The 21,131-nt window shown below is 38.1% G+C and overlaps 1 protein-coding gene across 1 annotated transcript; it reads left to right on the top strand.

Moving 5' to 3' along the window:
* Positions 1-1,493: 1,493 nt before the first annotated feature.
* On the top strand, positions 1,494-4,192 carry LOC112742659 (uncharacterized). The gene is made up of 4 exons (XM_025791898.1): positions 1,494-1,830; positions 2,276-2,767; positions 3,296-3,411; positions 3,584-4,192. Exons 1-4 carry the CDS (start codon positions 1,494-1,496, stop codon positions 4,190-4,192), a joined length of 1,554 nt encoding a protein of 517 aa, XP_025647683.1.
* Positions 4,193-21,131: the final 16,939 nt, after the last annotated feature.

The following is a 21,131-nucleotide window of genomic DNA, read 5'->3' as shown; positions in this document are numbered from 1 at the left end:
CGGAGCCACGCCGAATCACTTTGCATGAACAAGGGGTGCCAGATCTTATCCTTCAATCACTACAAGCTAGGTATCTGAATCTTGATCCGAACTTTGAGTTGTAGAATAGTTTGATAAATTTGCTTCCCAAGTATCATGGACTTCTGGGTCAAGACTCCATTAGACATCTGAGAGATTTTCAAGTTGCTTGTTCTATGGCCCGAAGGCATGGAGCTGATGAGATTACTATTATGGTCTTCACCTTCCCCTTCTCTCTTGAAGGGCAAGCAATGGAGTAGTTCTATTCCCAACTGGATGAGGTAGTTACCGAATGAGATTTGTTGAGAAGAGAGTTTTTAGACAAGTTCTTTCCACCGGAGAAGACTGACTACATCCAGAAAGAAATCTCTGGTATAATGCAAAGGGACCAAGAGACCCTATATGAGTATTGGACTCAATTTAAAAAGCTCTTGGAATCTTGCCCACACCATGGATTGAACACGCACTTGCTCATTAGTTACTTTACTGGAGGTCTTTGCACGGAAGATAAGAGATTGCTCATTGCTTCTAGTGGTGGTTCCCTTTCCAAAAACAAGACGGCGGCAAAAGCTTGGATCTTGATAAATGATGTCACTGAGGCTACACAACATGTAAGGGTGAGGAGCAATCCTCTAAAGGGTGTGGTGGAAGCACCTCCTTCCGAATCAAGTTTTACAAAAGTGCTTGGGGACATGACTACTATCATCACGGAGATGCGCAAGGAACAAAAGGCATTCTACTCGATCCAAGCCGTCCAAGCCTCACCCCACGTTCCCCAACTTGAAGGGCCTCCTAAAGTATGTAGTCTATGCTCTAGCAGCGCACATTACACTGACCAATGCCACCAAGTTCAAGAGGATTATACCATTTCCGTAGCCAATGTGAACTATAACAACTGTCCACCCTATCAATCTCAAAGCCAAAATAACTGCTCTCATGGCAATAATTCCAACCAAGGGTGGAGGGACAATGCACAAGGGAACAATCGAAACCAAAGATGGAATAACTCTTCTTCTCACTACCACAACAACCACCAAACCAACCAAAATCACAACAAGACAATCAAGTTTAACTTGGAAGAAACCATGAGACACCCACCCGAAAAGTACTCCGTTCTCTGATGTGATGTAATTGATGAGGTAGTAGCGGAGGTACAAAGAGAAGATCACAACAAGTTGTGCTACCCTATTGTTGAAGAGACGGATGACCATGAGGGTGAACAAGAGAAAGTTGTTGAGAATGAACTTCTTGATCTTAGTGAAAAAGAGCCTCAACTTGAAGCAAAAAGTGAATTGAAGCCTCTACCCTCTCACTTGAAGTATGCATTCCTTGAGGATAACCAAAAGTTTTCGGTCATTATTTCTAGTGAGCTTTCGTGCCAAGAAGAAAAAAAGCTCCTAGAAGTCCTAAGAAACCACAAGAAAGCAATTGGTTAGAGCTTGGCCAACATTGTGGGAATTGACCCACGTATGTGCATGCATCGTATCTTCCTCCAAGAGGGAGCTCGGCCGATTAGACAATCCCAAAGAAGACTTAACCCCACTATCCTTGATGTAGTGAAAAAGGAAGTCACAAGGCTACTTGATGCGGGTATTATATATCCGATTTTTGATAGTGAATGGGTGAGTCCAGTCCAAGTTGTTCCAAAGAAATCGGGAATCACTGCTGTCAAGAAGGAGGATAGTGAAGTGGTCACCACAAGAGTACAAAATTCTTGGCGGGTGTGCATCAATTATAGGAAGTTGAATGCCGCAACAAGGAAAGGCCACTACGCTTTGCCATTCATTGACCAGATGTTAGACCGACTTGCAGGTAAATCCCATTATTGCTTTTTTGATGGTTTTACTGGCTACTTCCAGATAAATATTGCTCTTGAGGATCAGGAAAAGACCACATTTACTTGTCCCTTTGGCACCTTTGCTTACAAAAGGATGCCATTTAGGCTATACAATGCTTCTGCTACTTTCAGCGGTGCATGACTAGGGTATTTTCCGATCTTATGGAGAGTTGTCTGGAAGTCTTTATGGATGATTTCAGTGTATATGGAGAACTTGGCCAAAGTCTTAGAGAGGTGTGTTAACACTAACCTTGTCCTCAATTTCGAAAAATGTCACTTCATGGTGAGGCAAGGCATAGTGTTAGGACACATAGTTTCTGATAAGGGCATTTTTGTAGTCCCGGCCAAGGTTGATGTCATTACTAGTTTACCCCCACCACTCTTCTGTGAGGGAGGTCTGTTCCTTTTTGGGGAATGCAGGATTCTATAGGCGCTTTATCAAGAATTTCAGCAAGATTGTATTGCCATTATCGTGCCTACTTCAAAAGGATGTGGACTTTGAATTTGATAGTGCTTGTGTGGAAGCATTTGAGGAGTTGGGGAGAGCTCTTACCACGGCACCAATTGTGAGGGGCCCTGACTGGACCCAGCCGTTCGAGATTATGTGCGACGCGTCAAATCATGCCGTAGGTGCCGCGCTTGCACAGCGCAATGGTAAGCTCCCTTACATCATTGCTTATTCCTCAAAGACATTGGATGCAACACAATCCAACTATACCACTACGGAGAAGGACCTCTTAGCTATTGTTCATGCAGTGGATAGATTTAGATCTTATTTGCTAGTCTCTAAAATAGTGGTATATACGGATCATGCAACTTTGAAGTATTTGTTGACGAAGAATGAGTCAAAACCTAGGCTCATGCGTTGGATCTTTCTCTTGCAAGAATTTGACGTTGAGATTAGGGATCGAAGTGGGTCACAAAATTTAGTTGCGCACCATTTAAGCTGCCTTGAGAATCTCAAATATGACCTATTCCTGATTGATGACTCATTCCCTTTGGATAGTTTGCATGCTGTTTCGGATAGTTTTCCTTGGTTTGCACCAATGGCGAACTACTTAGTTGCTAAAATCTTCCCTACCAACTTTTCAAAGCATCAAAGGGATAAGTTGAGGAGTGATTCCAAATACTACATTTGGGATGACCCTCACTTGTGGAAAAGGGGAATAGACCAAGTAATTCATAGATGTGTCCCGGAATCTGAATTCTAACCTATTCTTGAATCTTGTCATTCATCCGAGTGTGGCGGCCACTTTGGCCCACAACGGACGGCTAAAAATATTTTAGATTACGGATTCTGGTGGCCAACATTGTTCAAGGATGCTAACTAATTCTGTGTGTCATGTCACCAATGTCAAAAGTCCGAAAATGCATCCCAAAAAGATGAAATGCCTCAACAACCAATGTTGTTCTGTAAGATCTTTGATGTATTGGGCATAGACTTTATGAGGCCATTTCCTAATTCAAGTGGATATTTGTACATTTTGCTAGCGGTTGATTATGTATCAAAGTGGGTAGAAGCGATACCTACCTGTCTTGATGATGCTAACACTGTGGTTTCTTTTATTAGAAATAATATTTTATGTCGCTATGGGTCGCCATAAGCAATCGTGAGGGACCAAGGTTCTCACTTTTGCAACAGAAAAGTAGAAATACTACTCAAGCGCTATGCGCTATTACACAAGGTTACAACTGCTTATCACCCCCCAAACCAATGGATAAGCGGAGGTATCCAACCGGGAGATTAAGCGAATTTCGGAAAAGGTGGTGAATCCACAAAGGAAGGACTGGAGCTCTCAGTTGGGAGATGCACTGTGGGCATATAGGACGGCCTATAAGACTCCGTTAGGGATAAGCCCCTTTCGGATTGTCTATGGGAAGGCATCTCACCTCCCGGTTGAAATTGAGTATAAGGCCTATTGGGCGGTTAAGCAGTGTAACATGAATTTCATTGAGGTGGGTATAGCCAGGAAATTGAAACTAGAGGAACTTGAATGCCTTAGGAAAGAGGCCTATCAAAATGCGAGGATTTACAAGGAGCAAACTAAGGCATTCCATGATCACTATATCCGCAAGAAGGATTTTCGAGAGGGTGACGATGTTCTTCTTTACAACTCAAGACTTAGATTCATGCCCAGAAAGCTCCGTTCAAGGTGGGATGGTCCCTTCAAGGTGAAGGAAGTAAAGCCCTATGGTGTGGTCGAACTATTCCACCCTCAAAGTGGTGCAACATTCAAAGTTAACGGCCACAAGGTAAAGAAGTATCATGGCTACAAGTCACCGAAGGAGTTAGAAGTGTTCCTACTTCAGGATGCACCCAACGGAGGAGAAGTTTAAGCTCATGACCGTCCAACTTAAGGACGTTAAAGAAAAGTGCTAGGTGGGAGACACCACACCATGGTATGATCTTCCTTTGCACATATTTCGTGCTTATAGTTTTAGAGCTTTTGATTGATTTTGTGATTGCTTGATGTTGTTAAATTTGTTTAAGTATGCTAGATTTTGTTGATTTTGTTGAATTTTTATGACATTCATGTAGATTTCATTGATCTTGGTATGGATGAATTGGTAATGTTAGAGAAAATGCTTCATTTTGAGTAGTGCATGAATTTGTGAGTATTTTCTTGATTATCTAGCTTGAATGCCATCCAAGAGTGTGTTAAAATTACCCTTCTTCATGTTGTAAAAAAAAAGGGAGTACAAATGCTGGGAGCACAAATGCTGCCCACGTGTACGCGTCCCTCAATTTTTGGCTCACCCACACGTATGCGTGAGGCGACGCGCACGCGTCGATTCCCAATTCTAGATTCTCTCATAGTAAAACCCGAGAGTTGTGCGAAGGTTGGGCGAGTTTTGTACTGGGAGCACAATCCCCGTCCACACGTACGCGTGGTGTAACGCATACGCGCCCCTCAATTTTTGGCTAACCCACGCATATGCGTGGGGCGACGCGCACGCGTCAATTGTCCATCTTGCGCCTTCTAGTACATTAATCCGAGAGTCATGCTAACTTTGTGCGAGCATTGTGCTGGGAGCACAAGTGCTACCCATGCGCACGCGTCGATAGGCCGACGTAACATGTACACAGCGCGCCCTGTTTCACTCTCCTCCCTTGATTTTCCTCCTCCATTACTTCTTCTCTTCTTCTTCTCTCCTCCTACCACCTTGTCTCTGCCAACTTCCACCGGCGACTTCAACCACCGGCAACCACCACTTCCGGTGGTCCCACATTCTCTCTCCTCTTCTCTCTCTTCTCTCTTCTCCTTTTCTCACTTGCACCTTACCTTACCTTCTCTTTCTCCTCTCAAGGTTATATTCTCCCTCCTTCTCTTTTGTCTTTGCTTAATTTCTTTTCTTCTTAGTTGCATTTATTTCCTCTCTTTTATTTCTTTTTAGTTGCACTTTGTTTAATTTGTTTTTGTTTATTTGCTTTCTTTCTTTTTCTATTTTCCTTGTGATGAGTATTTTGGTGGAAAAATAAATTTCTCCCAAAACACACAAATCTAACCGGCAAGTGTACCGGGTCGCATCAAGTAATAAAAACTCACGGGAGTGAGGTCGATCCCACAGGGATTGAAGGATTGAGCAATTTTAGCTTAGTGGTTAATTTAGTCAAGCGAATCAAGATTTGGTTGAGTGATTTGTGATTTGCGGAAATTAAATTACATGGAAAGTAAAGGGAATGGGTAAATTGCATGAAGTTAAAGAGAGCAAGAAATTAAAGTGCTGAATCTTAAAGAACAAGAAATTAAATGGCAGAAACTTAGAATGCAAGAAATGTAAATTGCGGAATCTTAAAGTGCAAGAAATGTAAATGACTTGAATTGTAAAGGGGATTGGGACTTGGATTTGCAGAAATTTTAACAAGGAAAAGTAAATTGCATCAAACAGAAAAGTAAAAGAGTGTTTGGGTTGAATCGGATCTGAAGCAAAACAAGTAAATGAACATGAAAAGCAAAAACAGAATGTAAATTTGAATTTCAGATCTCAGGGGTCCAGAGACTAGAAAACCAGGTCTATATCTCACTACCTTCTTTGATCCAACAAGAACAATTGCAAGGGAAATGTAAATTGCAAAGAAAGTAGATGAAGAACAATTAACTGAAACCGAAATTCAATTAAGCAGTAAATAAACAGAGAGATCCAAGGATGAGATTGAAACAGAATTTCTTTAATTCTTCAACCCAAGATCTAAGACAATTGTAATTGAAATTGAAAGCAATAAAACTAAGAGGAAGAGAAGTGAATTCTCCTTCCCCAAGACTAAGAAATTAAAGATCACTCAATATCCAAAGCTCTCCGAAAACTATCATGAAAATTCAAAGGGAAAGCTCCCCGAAAACTTGAATTCTCTCCTATTTATACACTTTCTTCAAAATGATCTTCAAGCCTTGAGTTGGGCCTTTGCTCTTGGTGGAATTGGGTTGAAAGAGGCCTTGGTTGATTGCTCTTGGAGTTTGGAGAGGAACCAAAGTGAACCAATTGAACCGGGTTGGAGTTTTGCAAAAGTTGGAGTAAAAGTTTGAGCAAAAGTTAGGGGTCTAACTTTTGCTCCAACTTTTCATATCAGCTACCATAATCTGCTGATACCAACGTTGGTGCCAAAGTTAGGGGTCTAACTTTTGCTCCAACGTTGGCTTTACCTTGTGCACTTATGGCGCCAACGTTAGCCCAAAAGTTGGGGGTCTAACGTTGGCACAAACTTTCGCTCCCCCTTTGTATTTCCCATGTGCCAACGTTAGCCCAAAAGTTAGGGGTCTAACGTTGGCGCAAACTTTTGGTGGTCAGGGGGTATTTTCATGTGCCAACGTTAGCCCAAAAGTTAGGGGTCTAACGTTGGCGCAAACTTTTGGTGCCCAGGGAGTGATTTTCATGTGCCAACGTTAGCCCAAAAGTTAGGGGTCTAACGTTGGCACAAACTTTTGGTGCCCAGGGAGTGATTTTTAAGTTCCAACGTTAGCCCAAAAGTTAGGGGTCTAACGTTGGGGCTAACTTTTTACCCAAAAGTTTGTGCAAAAGTTTGAGGTTAACTTTAGGTCCAGCTTTTTGCTTCCTGGTTCAATTTCACTTATTCCATTGTCCTCCCTTTACTCCTAGCCATTCCTTCTTACTTCAACCTTTCTCCAAGCTTTCTTCACCTATCATAATCAACCAAACACATCAAAGCTATGCTCAAAATCATGAGATATTCATTTTATCTTAATATGTAACAATTATGGCATCAAACCTCATGAAATTGCATTAATTCATACATGGTTGATCAAATCAAAGGAAGCATGAAAATCTACCTAAATTGGCTTGCTTGTAGCTCAAGAAAGTGCATAATTCAAGTGAAAACTAAAGAAAAAGACTAGTGAAACTAGGCTAAGATGACTTGTCATCACCTTGGGTGTTGAATTTTTAGTTAGCTCTTGCTTTAATGGGTTATTTTGTTATCTTTTGACTCCTTTATGATTATGTGATGTTGTTTTGTGTTGGGTATTTCATTTTGGGGTATTGCATTTTTGAATTTATTCAATTTGCTTATTGTTTGAATGTTGCACACTAAGTGTTTGTTGAAATGTACCTATCACATTTGTAGTTTATTTTGACACTATGCTTTCAATTTGGTGCTCTTCTCTCAATACACTTGCTTTCTTATTGTGCATTGAGTTTATTGCGTTTCATCTTTACCATTCATATACTGATACCCATGACTTGCTTCGTTAAGTCATATTGCAAGAATTGTATTTCAACCCTCTCTAACTCCACTTTATTCCTTTTGCATGCTTTATTGTCTTGGATTTAGATTAGGTAATTGATTTTCTTACGCTTATTATCTTTCTTGCATATGTCACTTTGTATTGTTATTGATGCTTGAGTTTATTCTTATCATGCCTTACTTGCATGCCTTTCTTACTCTTGCATCTCATGCTAGTGATATGCCCCAATTATTGCATTGTGTCTTGCCTACAGGTTGCAGCTGTCATCTCTTCAAGGCACTTTACTCTTTTATCGCATTATCTCTCACTTGCATGTCATTATGTAAGGTTGTTTCTTGGAGTTTAATGCATTCTCTTTTCCTTCCCTTTTCAGGATGGTCATCAAAAAGGACAAAGGAAAGCTCCGAAAAAGCCACCTACCAAAAGGGCACTGATGACATGTCATCATGTCATATTTTTCTATGCTTTTTCATACAAGAAATTAATGATTAATGCTTAAATGTTGAGTGTTTTATGCTTAAATGGTATATTTTCTTGACCTTTTGATTTTATAAATTTTGTAGAAAATAAGTGGAAAAAGAAGCAAAATAGCACAAAATCAGCTCAAAAGAAGAAAAGAAGAATTTTGGGGCACGCTTTGAAAATTGAGCACGCTTTGGAGTCCTAGGCCACGCTTTTAAAAGCATGGCCCATAACCATGAAGCCTTGGCACATGCATTAATGACATATGCATGCATGCATGAAATATTTAATTACTAATGCTAATTGACCAAGGCGTTAAATGAATGAATGCTTTAACGTTAATGTATAGCATTATTAATTAAAGCCATACATTTCTAATGCAATTGGCAAATGAATAAGTAAAGCTTCCATTAACGCATTTGCATTACTAGTAAATGAATCACTACAAGAAAATAAGCTTTCTGCCATGCTTTAAAAGCGTACCGAAAAGTGCAAAAAAGTGTGTCGATAGCTTTTTGCCACGTTTTTTGAGCTATCGGCACGCTTTTGAAAGGGTCACATCCACCAGCGTGTCGGTTGCTCTATCGCCACGCTTTTGTGAATCTATCGGCACGCTTTTTTTGTTGGCACAATTTTATCTCTTGCCACGCTTAAAAAGCGTGGCCATAGATCTTAACCTATAGGTACGCTTAAAAAGCGTACAGAAAAGTGCACATATTGCCAAGCTTTTAAAACGTCCCAGAATGTTCGTTTTGGGTACTCTTTAAAAGCGTGCCGATAGGAAAAAATATGGCTACACTTTTAAAGCGTGGCAATAGCCAGTGATACGGCCACGCTTTAAAAGAGTGGCAATAGCCTTATAAAATTTAAAAAAAAAATCCTTTTTCTTATTTTTACCTTCACTGCTACAAAATATAAATTTTTAATCCTTTTTTATTACCAAACCTACAAATATAGTATGCAATTTTAATACAAGATATATCAAATAATAATTAGTGATATATAATTTTTGCGATAATTGTTTTATACATTAAAAAACTAATACTCAATACAAAATAAATCTCGAGTTCGAATTTCAAAACTAAAAACTAAAAAAAAATATAGAAACAATACAACTTAAATTCTATTTCCTTTGCTGTTCTTCCTTCCTCTAGCCCTTTTAAACTTCCTTCCCTTAGATCATACATAATTGTTTCTGGAACATTTTTCAACTGCAATATTTTTCACCGTGTATTTCACAACTTGGACCTGTAGTCCATCATCCAAACATCAAAATCAACTCTAGTAAAATTGAGAGTTTGTGATATTATAGTTTGTTTTTAAAAGAATCAAGATAGCATTTGAAATACAAACATTAACTTCAAAGTTCTAATCACAACAAAGAATAAGATAGTTTGCCCTTAACCTTTGCATGTATATGTTGTATGTCTGTCACTTGGAATTCAGAATTTCCTTTACTTTGGATCATACTTCACACCATGTTAGCCAAATCCTCCTCATCCTTTTCATGATTGAGAGCTGTCAAGTCAATATCTCCATCCGGAAGATAAGTTTTTAGCGAGACTGAATGGAAAAACCTGTACATGGCCCACAAAAGGGAAAAACATTCATATATGGCCAATGCTATAAAATTGGTATAATGTATATTCATGAATAAATGAACGTGTTATTAGCAATTAAAAGTCCAGGCTTTTAAAATTAGAAGTAATGACGCATCAACTAGAACCAGAAACAAGGTTAAGAAAATCATCGATATTTGAATTGAAGGCAAATGATTTTAAGAGATTGTGTCCAATCTCCAAGATAACAAATGGTCTGAGGAAGTGAAGATGCGCATTCAAACTTTCAGCTGATAGGGGACAATGGTGAATTTCTTTAATTGAGGAAGTTCAATGTGTAAAGCAAACTGAATGCATCACATGGAAGGTTGAAGAAAGTAGGATCATATTGATCACTAGACATAAATTGGAAATGATAACTTTCATCTTCCATGGATAAAATCTATTTTAGATTTTGAAGGAAATCAATTTAGTCATATAAATTAAGACTGTGGCATACAAGAGAAAAAAAACAAGGTTGCTGTACCCTAATAACAATAATCCGTTAAGAAAATAATGTAATATGGCTTCTTAGGGTAGTAAAATCATACTAGAATCTAACTGCTCTTGAAAGGAAAAGAAAGATAGGATAACCAAAAAGGGATATATAAGTACAACCAACCAATCATCCATAAACAAAACAGACATCAAAGAACATTCAATGCATGATTAGGCGGACGCAAATGCAACAGATTAAAAGAAAAGGCCAATGTTGCACCAATGGAAATTACAAATATGTAAATTGGATCAAAATATTCTAACCTCTGCTCCATAGTAACCTCTAATCAGCCTCCGAACATATTCAATAATCTCCTTTCTAGTCACCTCAGAAATTACATTTGGTTGAATTGTACATAGTATCTCTTGGGCCCTTTCTTCAGCCATCAGCCATAGTTCCTCATCGAAGAACAGCAGTTGCTGGTTAGGCAAGGATGGGGGAATTAAATTTTCTTGCCTATTTTCCATGGTAGCTGCAAATACCAAAACTCAGATATCTTGCAAATTAAAATCCTAGAAAAAACCAAAACACAAAATGTCAGCATTGTATACAATCACTGTGCATAAAATAGTAAAACATACCCCAAATGCATGGATCTTTTTACAAGGAAATGAAGTTCATCAAAACAGAAACAATTAGCCAAATTACATTCCAGTGAACCTAGGATGATGGATAAGATAGAACAAGCAGTACTAGTTAGTCAAATCTACAGTGAATGATGCAAAGTTCTATAGTTGAAAGTCACACAATGCGGCCAATAAACCCCCACCCAAACCATCAATCACTCCTCATCCAATCCAAATGCTCGCGAAAGAGAACTATGCAGGAAAAGCAGTCACATGATACAGGAACAAAGAAATAGTAATTGGAAGGAAAAACTTGTAAAATAAAGCAGTGACAAATTCAAAGAAACAATGATCATGAGTTAAGACTACAACTGAGGTGAATTCTGATGAACAAGACATATAGAAAACTTCTCTCACAATTCACCATCAAAATCAAATTATAACTCCAATAGTGAGTTCCTTTACTTTATATTACAATGAAGTGAAGCCTTCATCATTAGTGAACCAACACAGAACAAAACAAGCCATTGTGGCTGAGATGCTGAGTCAAGGATAGGAGAGAAGGAGGTCCTTGTTATGGTTTCAAATGTCATAACATGTATGATATCAATATTTTGACAAATTCAAATTTAGCACTTACGTTTGATGCAGAAAATTTAGATCACTAACCATCCAACCATGCAGAGGGGAACATAAAAGAATGTACATTGAGCTGAGATGGCACCCAAAAACCAAAAACTAATGGCCTTCTGATTTAAAAAAAAAAACAATTATATAGTCACAGAATTTTTCCTCCATGAAAACCCCCATTGTGTCCTTTCACTTACCTCAATAAAGGTGATCAGGTTTTCTGAACCTTTCAAGGAAAATCCATTCGAATAAATAAATAAATAAACAAATAAAGGTGAAATATGACAGCAATTTTCATAATACTCACGGTTCCAGCATCCAATAGCTTCGTTTCTGAAATTTTTCATTTTTTTCACCATGGGCATAGTAGCAATGTAACACGTCAATACTTCCCACCTAAATTTGATTGAAAAATGCCACAACCCCTGCATCATATAATTATTTGAGGATAAAAAGACTTGATTATACACAAACTCCAAACTCAAGAAACTTTAAAGCTTACCTTCATTTTTTCATGCGCTTCTTTCACGGTTTTTCCATGTTTTTTCTTTCTCCAATTATGCCCATCCTTTCTGAAGTATCTCAAAACCGTTCGATCAAATAGAAATAGTGAACCACCTGCAATAATTAAATGCAAGTCATGAAGTAATGACTTCAAGATCATTTAGCAAAAACTATGAACCTAGAGATGAACTGAAATCATAAACCCTAAACAAAGCAAAATTTTATGCTAAACAACAAAACACTATTAATAATTCCAAATACCATGTGAACTAATAATGTTATGTAACATGAATACATATGCTCTTTTGCTACCATACTTGAGGGAGAAATTATTTGTTAGGCTGAACTCTCAAGCAGAAAAAGAAGCAAACTTTTTCAACAATGAGCAAACCAAAACCTCTTAAACCAACAGTGACTAAGCATGTAAGCCACCACCACCAACAGGCAGATGTAAGAGCAGTTTTTGTTTCCATACAATTCTAAACTCCTAAAGTAAAAGCAATAATTGATGCCAGGGCATCTTGGCCAGTATCACTGACCTTTTCTTTACTGTTTTTAGGTTAGTTTCATGCATTTCTTTAGGAAATAAGCTAGTTTTGGGTAGATATTCACTTATGCCTTGATTCAAGCATACATTGTGTAATTTACATAATTTTATGAGGATTTTGCATAAGTTTAGTGACAATTATTATGTTGCATTACTCATGACTTGGACTAGAGCTTTGATGCACTTTATTGCTTGATTTCAGGACCAAAAGGAAGCAAGAAAAGGGGAGGTAACTTGCAAGGTTAATGAGAAAAGTGATTGCCAATAACACTCTCAAAAAGCCATCAATGCCCACGTTAGAGAGTCACGATAACTAAGTTAACATGAACTCTAACGTGGAGAAGAGAAGTTGAGCCAACGTTAGTGACACTTAACATTGTCACTAACGTTGGCAATTACTCATAAGTGGCCACGTTAGAAGCCACGTTAACCTAGTTAACGTGGCCTCTAACGTTAAGGGGGGAAGAGAAGCCAACGTTAGTGACACTCAACATTGTCACTAACGTTGGCCTATGATGCAAAGTACCACGTTAACTCCCACATTAACTTGGTTAACGTGGGAACTAACGTAAGGGATGAAGAGTTGTTGACAACGTTAGTGACACTCAACATTGTCACTAACGTTGAAGCAACCACACAACCCCCAAGAGTCACGTTAACTTCCACGTTAACTTGGTTAACGTGGAAGCTAACGATGAGGAATGAAGGATGAGCCAACGTTAGTGACACTCAACATTGTCACTAACGTTGGGATGGCTAAGGATGGTCACGTTAGAAGCCACATTAACCTAGTTAACGTGAACGTGAGACCTAGGGGCACATAGGAACGTTAGTGACAATGTTGAATGACACTAACGTTCTCGAAGGATGGCAAAGGCCACGTTAGAAACCACGTTAACCTAGTTAACGTGGGCTTTAGCGTGAAGCAAGAAGGGGCACACTGGAACGTTAGTGATAATGTTGAGTGTCACTAACGTTCTCGAAGGTTCACAAGGCAACGTTAAAAGCCACGTTAACTTAGTTAACGTGGGTTTTAACGTGAGGCAAAAGGGTGCATTGGAACGTTAGTGACAATGTTAAGTGTCACTAACATTCTCGAACTTATATTCTCACTAAATATTAACACCCCTAACGTCCTGAACTAAAGTCTCCGCCCACTTCGCACTTTCTCTCTGCAAGTAAAGCCAAGCCCAAATAAAGAAAGGAATTGCTTCAAACTCAAGATCCAAAGGCCCAAGACTTGAAGAATCACACTAGAAGCTGAGAAGAGTAGTATATATAGGAGTAGCTTTGAATTGAGAAGGAGTTCTGGAAGGCTGGGAAAAAGAGAACTACTCTCTGTATTTACTTTCTTTGCAATTTCTAGTTTTATGATGTATTCTCCATCTTTGTTTTCATTTTCAAGAGCTATGAACAACTAAACCCCTTTCATTGGGTTAGGGAGCTCTGTTGTAATTTGATGGATCAATACTAATTTTCATTATTCTTCTTCTATCTTTCCTCTTGATTTTACTTGAAAGTTTTCGATCTTCATCCAATTGAGTAGTTATCTTGGAAGAGAAGCTATTCAAACTTGGATCTCTTTTGAACCTTAAAAGAGGAATGAAGAGATCAAGCTAGAAATGCTTTCTCATGCTGGACCAAAATGGGTTTGGATGGGTATGTGACTATAACCCTCTCAATACTTGATTTGGGAAATGCATGTGGTATAATCAGTAACCATACTTCATCTCTTCTCATGAGCAATTGACCAAGGAATTGGCTATTGATCAAGATTTGAGAGATTGAATTGCAAGAAATTGTAATTCAATCACTTAAGATTGCCAAGGAGATCAATGAGTGCATTGATTGAGGAAGAGATGAAAATGAACTTGATCCGGAGAATTGCAACATCTCCTAAGCCCAATGAACTCCCCATCTCTGATCTTACCCATTCTCTTTAAATTCTGCTATTTACTTTTATGTGCAATTCCCCCATTCCCATTTACAATTCTGCATTTTATTTTCAGTCATTTACTTCCAGTCCTTTAATTCTAGCATTTACTTTTCTGTTATTTACATTCCCGCCATTTTATTTTCTGTAACTCTCAACCCAAATTTTGGATTCGCTCAACTAGAACATTCTTCTAATTAAAGTTGCTTGATCAATCAATCCCTGTGGGATTCAACCTCATTCTATTGTGAGTTTTTACTTGACGACAACTTCGGTACACTTACCGAAGGGAGATTTGTTGAGAGACAAGTTTTCCGTGCATCAATAATGCAGCACCAATGACGAATCACCATCCAGAAAGTAATAGAAAATGATCCGCAATGGAATAATAAGCAGAGAATTAACATTGAACGAACGCACCAAGCATAATCGCAAGTAAACAAAATCGATAAAGCTAGAAAAAATAAACCTTGATGCCAGATGCGGGATGAGAGGCGAGCAGAACCGCGAGAGAGAGAGAGGCGAGCAGAACCGCGACAGAGAGAGGCGAATAGAACCGCGACACAGAGAGGCAAGCAGCACCACGACCAGGGCTGGGTTCGACAAGATGAGGCTGAACGCTGAAGATGGATGAACGACGCCAAGGATGGTTCGAGAAGATGAGTCTGAACGCTGAAGATGGATGAACGACGCCAAGGCTGGGTTTGAGCAGATGAGGCTGAACGTTGAAGATGGATGAACGACATGCCAAGGCTGGGTTCAATCGAGAAGATGAAGCTGATGACGGCACCTTAGCTTTTAGGGTTCGATCGAGAAGATGAAGCTGATGACGGTGCCTTGGATTTTAGGAGAAGATGAACGCTGAATTTTTAAGGTTTCATTGTTTTTAGTTAGTGTGTAAGTTAGTGTGTGTTGTTGGGTAAAATTTGATAACTTAGAAAAAAAAATTTAAGTGTGGGAAAAATAGGCGGGAAACTAAATTTTAGGGGAGGGAACTCTATCGGCACATTTTTTTACGATGCCAAAATAAACAAGGTATAGCCATGCTTTTAAAGCGTGCTGGTTTCTTTCTATGGCCACATTTTTTAAGCGTTGCCAAAAAAAGCGTGGCCAAATATCAAATCAGTAGCCACTCTCGTAAAAGCGTGCCGATTTCTCTCTGTGGGTAGGCCTTTCAAGCGTGGCAGTAAGAAAGTGTGGCCAAATTTCAAATAAGTGGCCACCCTCATAAAAGCATGCCAATTTCCCTCTATGGCCATGCTTTTCAAGCGTGGCAAAAAAAAGCGTGGCCAAATCACAAATCAGTGGCCACCCTCACAAAAGCGTGCCCATAGACCACTTTTGGGCACGCTTTAAAAGCGTGGCAAGAAAAAAGGGTGCCGACAGGCCTTTTTTCTTGTAGTGAATGCTATGATGGCTTATTCACACTAGTACTATTAATGCCATCATTGGCTTAAATATGCATTCATTAAATGAATGAACGCCTAGCATTATTAATTAAAGTTAATGTAAGCTTGCATTAATAAAGCCAATGAAAGATTGCATTAGTAAAGCTAGCAAAGACAGCAAGAGCGTTCAATTAAATGAATGCTACGCTCAATGAAGTGACCGTTTTCGGGCCCCTATGAAGAAAAGCAAAGCATGCACAAGGGAAGCAAGGAACGCTACATTCACAACTTCCAACTGAGCACTACAAGGAAACTCAAAAAAAAGGGGGGAGCAACCAAGGCTCGAAGAGGGAACCACGCACCAAGGGAGCGCTACGTTCGCATCTCTTCACTGAGCGCTATGGGCAAGGAGAATTGGCACGAGGGAGGCACACAAGGCAAGTGAGCGCAACGCTCACTAACTCAACGGAGCGCTCCACTGGAGCCTCACCAAGCAACCCTGACCCATGCCACTTGAACCAAGCCATCCGGATCCACTCTTCTTCAAATCCAAAGAAAGCAAAGCCTATTAACATCACTCAAAAGCACAAGAGATAGTTAGAAAAGGAATTCCATTTAATTGTAATTTGTTTTTAATTTCAATTTTATTTTAATTTTGTAAAAGCCTATATAAAGGCATCAGTTTCATTTCAAAAGAGGAGGTTGGCTCTGCTAGAGAGCAATTGGAGTAGGAGTAGAATAAAAAGCTCTTTGTTTAAATTTTCCTTTGTGAACTTGAGAATTGAAAATCAGATCTGGGTTTTCTTTTCTTTTCTGTTTCATTTTCCTTCTTCTACAATTTCCTTTCTGTTTTGATCGAGAGAGCAATTGAGCTCTTGGCTTTCTTTCTGTTTTTGCTATTTCATTGAAATTATTAATTTCTCTTTGAGATTTCAGAATTGATCTAAGTCTTCTTGCTGATTCACTCTCTGCACTTCTACTTCTTTGCAATTTTTACATTTCTATTCTTGATTCAATTTGATTTACTCTTCCTGCAAGTTTAAGATTCTGTCAATTGTTCTGAGTTCTAATTTACTGCTTCCATTTAATTTTCCAGCACCCAACCCCTTTACATTTTGATGCAATTTACTTTTCTTGCTCTTTAAGCTTTTGTCCAATCTACATTCTGCTGATTTACATTTACTGCAATTTACATTCCTTGTTCTTTAAGTTTTCAGTCAATTTACTTTCTGCACTTTATAATTCCTGCAATTCACTTTCTGTTGCTTCAATTTCATCCAATTCACCAATGCTAGCTTGACTAGACTAATCACTCACTAAAGTTGCTTGATCCATCAATCCCTGTGGGATCGACCTCACTCTAAGTGAGTTTTACTACTTGATGCGACCCGGTACACTTGCCGGTGAGTTTGTGTGGAAATCTAATTTCCACCAATCAAGTTTTTGGCGCCGTTACTGGGAATTGATTTAGATCAAAAATGATTAAGTAGATGAGAAGTCTAGATTTAGCATTTTCTTTATTTTTGTTTTCTATTTTAAACTGACACCAAGGTGTTTGAGTTATTGCCTCACTAAGAAATTCTTCTCTGTGACATGAATTTCAATTTTCAATGGTGTTGTGTTTTACAAAATTTAAATGGAGTTTACCTGATCTTGTGATCAAAAAAATTTTATAGGATATTACCCACCATCACCAATCTCTAATGGTGGCTGGGAATATCACCAAGAGATCACAATTTCTGAGCACTCCAATCAATGGAGATATGCTTCAGAACCACAAGATGAGTAAGAGAATCATATGGGATACCAACCACTACCACAAAATGATTCATATCATTATCCTCATGGTGGCTGGGAGTATCACCAAGGAATGAAAGAGCATGAACACCTCTTAGAGCCACAAGATGACTCGTACTGCTCTAACAACTACTCATATTGTGGCTGGAAAAGTCAAAATCAGAGGAATCTTGATGATCCATACTTTGTTCATCAAGAAACATCATCACTGGAGTATGCTTTCAATGAGTTCATATAAGATTGTCCCCCAAGGCAACAAAATAATTCATACTGTGATGAATTCGGCAATGATTTAAGTTGTGCTTGGGAGAATAAAAATTAGAAAGCATTTGACAATTCACACTCCACTTATCAAGAGCTATCATCACTTGAGCAAACCTTCAATTCATTCATGGAAAGCTGTCAAACCTCACCTCCCAGTTTTTCATCTGAAAATTCTTCATCAATTAACTATCCCTTGACACAAAACCTCTTCCAAAACTCACAGTCCACACAAACTTCCATGGACCAAAGCCTCTCAAGGCTTGAAACAATGCTTGAAAGATATGAAAGGGAAGCACAGAGATCCTGGAATGACCAAGAGAACTCCCTCAAAAACGTGGAAGTACTGTAAACCAAATGTTAAGTGTGAAGGAGAAAATGGAAGAGCAAGAAGAAGAGGCCCCTGTGTCAAGCAAATTTTTAGCGGTTGTGGAAATAGTTGAACCTGAGACTACATATTTATATAAGCCACTTGAGATGACAAAGGAACATCAACATTCACAACCCTCACAAACTTTCCTGAACCAAAACATCTCAGCACTTGAATCCATGATTGAAAGATATGAAGAGGAAATGAAGAAATCTTGGGAAGATCAACAAACCTCTTCCATGAAAGAGCTATTAAGTCAAATGTTGAGTGCAAGGGAGAAAGTGGAAGAGCAAGAAAGTGAGGAAGACACTAAAGAGAAGTCACACTCAATTGAAGCAGAGAAGTGCATAAAGGAAGGGCTCATGGAACAACTAATTCAAAAGGCTTTTGATGAAGAAAACACTCCAACAATCACACAACCACCAAGTCTTGATATCCTAGAAGTGAAGGCAACTAACAAGAGCACCAATCCTACCCCTGATCAAGCAAGCAAGCACAATCAAGCCATTAACAAAAGAAAGCTTGCTGAGGAGAGACTAAGACAGGGGGCAATAGCTGAATCCTCTCCCCCCTTGAAGTCATTCCTCTTAACAAACTGGAAGAGGAAGAAAGTGAAGAACAACATGTCAAGCTAATGACACTAAAAGAGCGCTTGTTGGGAGGCAACCCGACCTTAGGTAACATTTTATTTCTCTACTTGGTTTATTTTCTTTCTTTGCTTTGTTTAAATTTTAATAAATTGGCATATGATTACATTCTAAGTTTGGTGTTGCCCTGCAACAATTTGTTTTCAATCCTTCTGAATAATTGTATCGAATCAAAAATGAAAGTGTCACACTAAGATTCTAAGTTTGGTATGCCACTTATTTTCTATGCAATTTATTCAACAATACCACTTGTCTGCATAATCATAATGCCTTTGCAGTTTTATTTTTTTCTTTTAGTTTGACACTTTGTTATTCTGTTTACTCTTGTCATTTCTTTGTTTTTAATGCTTTTATTTATTTTACTCTTTGACTGTTTTTGTTAAATACCTCACCAAGAAATCCTTACTAATGACAGATTCTTGGCTTGGTAATTGTATTTAAAATACAACAGTTTCATTTTCTTAGTTTTATTTCAAATAAATTGACATGTGATTGTATTCTAAGTTTGGTGTTGCTATGCAACAAAATTTGTCTCCAATCCATACTAGATACGTGCATCAATTCCAAGTGAAAGTGTCACACTAAGTTTGGTGTGCCACCTATCTTTTATGCCATGTATCATGTACACCCTCTTATGTTTGCAATCACAATGTCTCTATTTCATGTGCCTTGATTGTTATCTTTAATTTTGCTTGCTTAAAACACATGTACTACTAACATTTTATTGTGTAAGATATTCATGATCCATTCTAGACCCATCACCATTGTTCTAATTGTTACTTGAGGAAGATCAAGCATTCTGAGTATTGGTATGGGAAGAAGGAAGAGTAGAAGGAAAAGGACAACAGTAGAGAAGATGAATTACAAGGTTGTAAAGTTTCTTTTTCTCTCATTTGTTTCCAGCACTTTAAATTGCATGATTGTCTTTATCTTCCCTATTTACATGTGTGTATAAAAAAGCATAGCCTGAATTTTTACCTGTAACATGTTGCTATGCCACTATGACTACCAACTTGAGTTTTGTAAAGTTCAAAGCAGTAAAGTATCATGATCATAAACAAACAAGGAATTAAAGAAGGATTTAGCATGTGCATACAAGTATTGGAAGGCTAGTATAGTTAATTGTTGCTCAATTGCATTGGATTTTATTTAATTGAAGTTTTCATCTAGGACATTTTGTGAAATCTTTTGAAATCATAAAAATATTGAAGAAGCAATTGCAAATTAAGGCAAGAAAAGAAAAAGGGAAAGAATGAAAAATCTGAAGGCTCTGAGTACCAATGACAATTTCATTGTTAAGTACTTGTGGTGTTTATGTATCAAGCAAAAAGCTTGAAAACAAAACACTTAGAGTCAAGGTTAGCCTCAAGTGCAAATGCACTCCTTCAAAGCTCAAGGCTCTGAGCATCAATGATTAGAGAGTCAAGAAAAGAAACAAATGAGCTTAATGAAGTCCTCTAATTCAATGCTTGTGGTGTTTATGTGTCAAGTGGTAATACTTAAAAACAAAGCATTTAGAGTCGTAGCTTTGTTATCAACTCATGGGGCAAAGCACCCAAAAGGAGAAGCTAATAAGAAAATCAAAAGCTTGCTTCAAGGAAGAAATATAAGGAAAAGATTTCATAAATTGAGCTAGATAGAAGCATCAATCATTTACCTTTCTTTGTGATTGTGGCATGCATAGAAAAACTAGCCTACCATGAACATTGAGTTGCTATTCTTCTTACCTTGGATTGTCAATCTTTATTGCATTATTCTTTTCTTGCTTGGGGACAAGCAAGGTTTAAGTTTGGTGTTGTGATGACATGTCATCATGTCATATTTTTCTATGCTTTTTCATACAAGAAATTAATGATTAATGCTTAAATGTTGAGTGTTTTTGTGCTTAAATAGTATATTTCCTTGATCTTTTGATTTTATAAATTTTGTAGGAAATAAGTGGAAAAAGAAGCAAAATAGCACAAAATCAGCTCAAAAGAAGAAAAGAAGAATTTTGGAGCATGCTTTGGTGTCCTAGGCCATGCTTTTAAAAGCGTGGCCAATAACCATGAAGCCTTGGCACATGCATTAATGCCGTATGCATGCATGCATGAAATATTTAATTACTAATGCTAATTGACCAAGGCGTTAAATGAATGAATGCTTTAACGTTAATGTATAGCATTATTAATTAAAGCCATACATTTCTAATGCAATTGGCAAATGAATAAGTAAAGCTTACATTAACGCATTGGCATTACTAGTAAATGAATGCTATGATGGCTTATTCACACTAGTACTACTAATGCCATCATTGGCTTAATTATGCATTCATCAAATGAATGAATGCCTAGCATTATTAATTAAAGTTAATGTAAGCTTGCATTAATAAA

This window comes from Arachis hypogaea, chromosome 14, assembly GCF_003086295.3.
Source record: "Arachis hypogaea cultivar Tifrunner chromosome 14, arahy.Tifrunner.gnm2.J5K5, whole genome shotgun sequence".
Classification (NCBI taxonomy): domain Eukaryota; kingdom Viridiplantae; phylum Streptophyta; class Magnoliopsida; order Fabales; family Fabaceae; genus Arachis; species Arachis hypogaea.
This window is presented reverse-complemented; position numbering and strand designations above follow the sequence as displayed.